Source organism: Nematolebias whitei, chromosome 14, assembly GCF_014905685.2.
Source record: "Nematolebias whitei isolate Nwh7 chromosome 14, NemWhi1, whole genome shotgun sequence".
NCBI classification, from domain to species: domain Eukaryota; kingdom Metazoa; phylum Chordata; class Actinopteri; order Cyprinodontiformes; family Rivulidae; genus Nematolebias; species Nematolebias whitei.
This window is the reverse complement of record NC_056511.1, coordinates 18,499,126-18,505,125: the sequence shown is the minus strand read 5'-3', so window position 1 is coordinate 18,505,125 and position 6,000 is coordinate 18,499,126. Positions and strand designations below refer to the sequence as shown.

The following is a 6,000-nucleotide window of genomic DNA, read 5'->3' as shown; positions in this document are numbered from 1 at the left end:
GCGTCTTTAAAATCTGTCGTTAGCTAATCTGTGGACAGCAGCGCGACATTGTTCGCTTTGTTAGAGCTGCCAAGGAAACAAAGAAGCGTAGACATTAATTAGTCACGCTCCCGTTTTATTTTGACTACTGACCATGAAGCTAATACCTAAACTAAGATGCTAAAGCCCCCCCAATGAGATGCACTAATCGGTTATGAGGTTCACACAGAATATTACAAACATGACGTTCAACATTAAATGGAATGGTACCTTTCCTGCGTCGACCCTGGTGACTACAGGACCATTTCCAGGACCCAGTTCTTTGTTTATATGCTTCAGCAGCTTGTTTTCATCAATACGCCTCGTCTCCTTCCACCAGGAGTCGTGTCGCTCCGGTCTCGTGCATCACCGCCGCTCCGGTCAAGGTCCCGCCCATAGCAACCAATCAGATGCCGAGGAGCTGGAAACTGAGGCAAATCACGATTCCTATTGGCTGACGGCTTCGTCCATCAACGTGTCACTAGGGGCGCTGCTGGGTCCAAGGGCAGGACACCTGCCAGGGCAGGATGCTGAGCCGCAGGTGCAGCCGAATCCAGTGATAAAGGTGCCGGGACTATTTCTTTTTACACATTTATTAATAAACAAGAGTATGTTAGGTGTAGATCCCCTGAAACACAAAATGACTGCAAAAGGAAAACAGGACTTTGTTTACTTTATATTTTTATTTATTAAAAAAAAAAAAGGCTTCAGTTTGTTTAATCTCAATTCAAATGTTAATGTTTTTCTCTAATAGCATAACTTTTAATTAGCTTTCAGGAATGATCAGTTTTGTAGTCTGTAAAAAAATCAGAATAAAGTAAAATATAATTTTTCTTAGTTTTTTTTCCCTCATGTTTTGCTGTTGTTTTAGAAAGTACACCTCCACCTGTTTTTTAAGTTACAAGTATCTAAAAATACCAAAAAGGTTGACTGCATTTTTATTTTATTTTATTCAAAACGCAGCGCAAACAAACACAAAATCCAACAATCTGAATCAAAAAAACACAGAACATACTGTACATTACATACACCGAGAAGACAGCCTCGTGTACCAAATTTATGAATAGTAAAAATAAATATGCTTTTGTACAGCATGATAGGAAGCAAGTTTCCTCCTTTAATCAAGGTTGATTATGCAGTAGAAGCTTATTTAGTTATCTCTAGCAATGCACCACCGTTTATATTAATCTCCTTGGCTTTTCCTTTTCTCTGCTACAAGTTAATATGTTTTAAGATTGTCACTGATTTAGTGCAGCTGTTATCAGAACTTTCATGCACTGGTGTAATTGCACAATTTAAATTAATGAAATGGGAATGTTAAAACAGTCTGAAAGAGGCAGTCAGGCCCTCGTTTGTGAATTACTGCAATAAATAAAACACGTTTTAACAAAATACTTGAATCCAGTTCAAGTTATAAAAAAAAAGGGAAATAACAACAAACAAACGATCTGATTGGATGGAATAGCTGTAAGCCTAAAACAAGTCAGAAGCTTGCTGAACATGCAGATGGCACGTGAAAAACATGTAAAATTACCTCAGATTACTGATAACATGACAAATATTGGAATAAATGTGACAAAAGACAAACAGAATTCAGTTTTCTTGATAAGACAATAACACTGTTAAAGTTGTGATCACTTCATTCCTTCACAGTTTCATTTCTCCGTTTGCGAGGAAAAAAAAAAATCTAGTCAGGAAAATTTTATGAGTTTGTAAATCCAAGAACTGATGAGTCTGCAAAACAACGCCACAACAGAAGTACAACCAAAAGCAAGAGTCAGATTTTTTTTTTTTAAACTGTTTTTAGTATAATAATTTCATCTATCTATTTTCTTTACCCACTTCTCTGTGCAGAGTCGTGGGGAGCTGGTGTCTACCTCCAGTGGTTACTGGGCGAGAGGCGGGGTGCATGCTGGACAGGGTGCAAGTCCATCACAAGACCCCATAAAAACGAGACAACCATTCACACCATCACCCACACCATCACCCACACCTGGGGACGATTCAGAGTGATCATTTCATCTAACATGAATGATTTTTGGTCTGTGATAGAAAACACACAACTTAAACAGTCATAAATCCATCAAAAATTCATACTTTCATTGCTAAAAGAAATAATAAAATGTTTTTTTATATGAATTTATTTCACCTAAAGCTAATGAAGGTTTGCACTTTTACTTATGTTATCCTTTATTATAATTCAGAGCAAGTTTCATTCTTATTTTTTTGTGCCCTTCAGCAACAAAACTACTCAACATTTCCGCTCACTGACTGATTTGTGTTCTCAAGCTGAGTTTTCCAGTCTCTATGAAAAGAAAATGGGTGGAACTGTGCGATAAATGGATAATCTGCTGCTTCTCTCCCATTGGGATACAGTCAGAGGTCATTAAAGTACCAACAGAAGGGCTGTTCAGATCAACAGATCGTAATGATCAGACTGCGTGCAGAAGGGGCTGAATACAATTTTGAATTGTCTGAATGCGAAATGAAAAAGTTTTTCGTCAGACCATCTTCAGAGATGGACCACTTTTTTTACTCATGGTTGGTAGTTTGAACATGATCCATCCTGAGTGAAGCTGTAGGACCTCCTGTGGAACTGATGTGACCCCACACCAACAACAGAACACGTTTCAGGGTAAAACAAGTCAATGGTAGCTCAGCTGCCAACTGATAAAAGATGGTTAAACTTCAACCCTCGAGAATATTCTAAAAGTACTTATTTATTTTTCATTTTTCTGGCTAAATGCTTCAATGAGATGTTTGTTGATCAAAATTAATTTTAATCCAAAGAATCATTTAAAAATCAGTAGATTGCAAGGCAAGGGTGATGTGCAGAGTAGTAGCAACTACAGGAGAGTTGAGTCACATGATGAAGCTCTGGGAGAGTGTTGTGGAAGCTAGACGTAGACGAGAGGTGAGTGTGTGAGCATCAGTATGGTTTCATGCAGAGAAAGAACATCACAGACACCAACTTTCTGCCGTTAGAGGGAAGAGCTGTGAAGTTGCACGAGGAGTTGCAGAGACGTATGTTAGACTGGTACAGGACATGTATGAGGACAGCAGGACAGTGGTGAGATGAGCTGTAGACATGAAGGTCGAGGCAGGAGGTAGAAATGCAGCTGCCAGGAAAAAGACAAAGAGGAGATATATGAATGTAGTTAGAGAGGACATGGAGGTAGCCGGAGTGAGGACAGAGGATGCAGACGACAGAGATGGAGGAGGATGACTCACTGTGGCAGCCCCTGATAAATGGAACAACCAAAAGAAGAAGATGATTACAGGACAGTGAATGGATGAGTTTCTCTTTGGTTTAATGTTTGTTCTGATTGTTTTTGCCCCCACTGCGGTCACTTCATTTTATAAAGTGCTGCATTAATTATAGGACAACAGTTTGAGAGCTTTACATCACATTGCATCCTCCTGATTAATACAGCAACTTATAGGTCAAAATTGCTCATTTTTGCTATGACAGAGCTGGGCAATGAAGTTTTTATAGACATAACTAAACCAAAATGTGACTCAAAAGGCTCTGCTAAAATATTAATGGAGGTCTCGATGTATTGCAGCTTTTACAAAAACATTAGCTATCCTGCGGTCACACTGAACTGACAGCTCAATGTGTGACGTGTAAATGCACACGGAGCAAGTGACATCTGGTTGCAAAAATAATTTTAGTGCTTGATGTTAATTCACTCAATCAGAGATGACCACTTGCAATCAGGTAACCCAAAACGGATTACAAACTACAGATCTGAACACCCTCCATGTGACAGTACTATGCAGATTCTTAAACAGCATTACAAGCACTTATCTTGTTGAATTTTTGTGTTAGCATTGATATAATTCTGCCTGCAGTCACGCATACAGCTGTAGTTGAAATGATGCACAAAGTCATCCACAAGCTGCAACATGGATGCTTTCACTCCTGGCTCCTCACGTCCGTGTTAAGGAGGCTTTGGGTCGAACAAGAAAAGTCAGAAAAAAGACCAAAGTGCCGCCTGTGTATGAGAATTAGTTATTAAAACAAAATACATTTAGTATCACCAGAGCATGATTTAAACAGCACAGTGATTGTAGAAGTCTGTCAAACAGTGCTACTGTCATGTGGGAGCTTAAAAATGCATCAGTAAAAAAAAAAAAAGGCTTATGACCCGTAGTTTACAAAATGGCACAGTTTGCAGAACGCTCTCTCAGGCGTATCGAGGGTCTGCATCAATCAGAGACAACTGCTGGAGGTAGGCTGGCGCCTGGCAGTAAGGCGCTCGTGTCGTCTCCATAAAGATCGTGGAGGAGGTGAGGCTTTTACGGTCTTTCTTCAAGGTGTGTCTCCTCTGCCAGCGGCAGAGTAAAACCTCCACCTGCTCTCTGAAGAAGCTGGTGGTGAGCGTGTACAGGATGGGGTTCAAGGCACTGTTGATCGGAAGGATGAAAATGACAACCCAGCTGGAGATTGTGACTGAAGGAGAAAAGTTTAAAACAGGAAAAAGCGCCCTTCATAAGATTAAGACTTGTAGGATAATGAAGAAATTCTACAAGGGCCTGATTTCATATCTTACCAGGTATTTCCACTTCCAGAAGGGAGAGAACTTTTACTAAGAATATAGGGATCCAGCAGAGGGCGTCAGAGAACACGATGAAGAAAAACCTGTTGGCCACCGCCACATCTCTGTGCAGTCTGCTCCTCACGTCTGTGGCGTTGATTCCAGTTTTATAGATGGAGAAGAACATGCTGGAGTAGGAGATGACGATCACCAGGAACGCCACCAGGTTTAGACCTAAAAGAAATGCTCACTTTATTCACACATGTACTCAAATGCCTTGCACTTTGGCAAAGCAATGACAAGCATAAAAATTAAAATGAATGTCTCTGCAGAAAAAAGGGGCTTTCCTGCCTCACACTGTGAAAACGGAGGAGCTGGGAGCTCATCGTCGATGGGAAGTGTTTCCAGTTTGGATTGGATTGCAGGAGGATGGCGCTAAAATTTTACAATTAAAAAGGGTGAAACAGTTTGTGTCTAAATAGCATCTAAAATAACGCCAGGACACAAATAATAAGTTGATAATTTTGGTGAGAACTGCAGCATAAATCAAAGACTAACATTAATAATGTAATGCAAGTCAAAAAAGGACATTGTGCATCAGAGGTATACAATAAATTAAATTTTTTTTATTAATTTGTGCATACTCTGTGAAATAATTTACCTGTAGCTATTAGCTTCAAACAACTATCTAAAGTAATCCAAAAAGTTTTTTTGTTTTTTTTTTTCCAAAAAATGTATGGACTTTTCTAACATATGCTTAATAGTCATATTAAATGTGATATTTAGCAGCAATTATTTATTTAGAAATATATATTATTAACACTTTAAGTTAAAACCTTGATCTAAAATGGGAGCCGACACCGGTTTTGTGAAACATATTTAAAAATAGGTACTCATTTGAAATATGAGAGGTTTGTGGTGGCAAAAGTACAAATTGGTAAAAAAAAAAAAAAAAAATCAATCAATCTAATTTTTTTTTCTGCGTGAGTCATTGAATTCAGTGAAGATGATTTTTAAAACGTATGTGGCTGCTGTTTTTTTCTGTGTTCCTTCTGCAGCCATTTGATGACAACGTTAACATTTTTTATAAAGAAAAATTCACATGTGGACATTCTTAACATCCGCTGCAGAAAGGCAAAAAATATTCTGGGTTTGCGTGCGTGTCTGTATGTTAGTAAAATTGCTCATAAACCACTGAACAAATTGACACTTAACAAATGCAATAATTGAATATGCAATTACACTGAACAACTTTTGAAGTCAACCTGATCCAAGATGGCTGCTGCAGCCAACTGACTTAAAACTGATATAGCTATAACTCAGTTATATGTTAGATAAAGAGCTAAGATTTGGCATGGTAGTAACTGAGAGTCATACACAACAGATCTCACAAAGAGACTGAGCATATTTTCCATGGTTTAACAAGATGGCTAAACAATCA

General features: G+C 38.6%; 1 protein-coding gene across 1 annotated transcript in view; it reads right to left on the bottom strand.

The window, feature by feature from the left end:
* Positions 1–4,208: 4,208 nt before the first annotated feature.
* Positions 4,209–6,000, bottom strand: part of rxfp2a (relaxin family peptide receptor 2a) — a 122,267-nt gene continuing 120,475 nt past the window's right edge. Inside the window, exons 19-20 of the mRNA XM_037687368.1 lie at positions 4,575–4,793; positions 4,209–4,474 (exon numbers count right to left, since the gene is read on the bottom strand). Of these exons, the coding sequence (XP_037543296.1) occupies positions 4,209–4,474; positions 4,575–4,793 (485 nt within the window). The remainder of the gene's footprint in view (positions 4,475–4,574; positions 4,794–6,000) is intronic.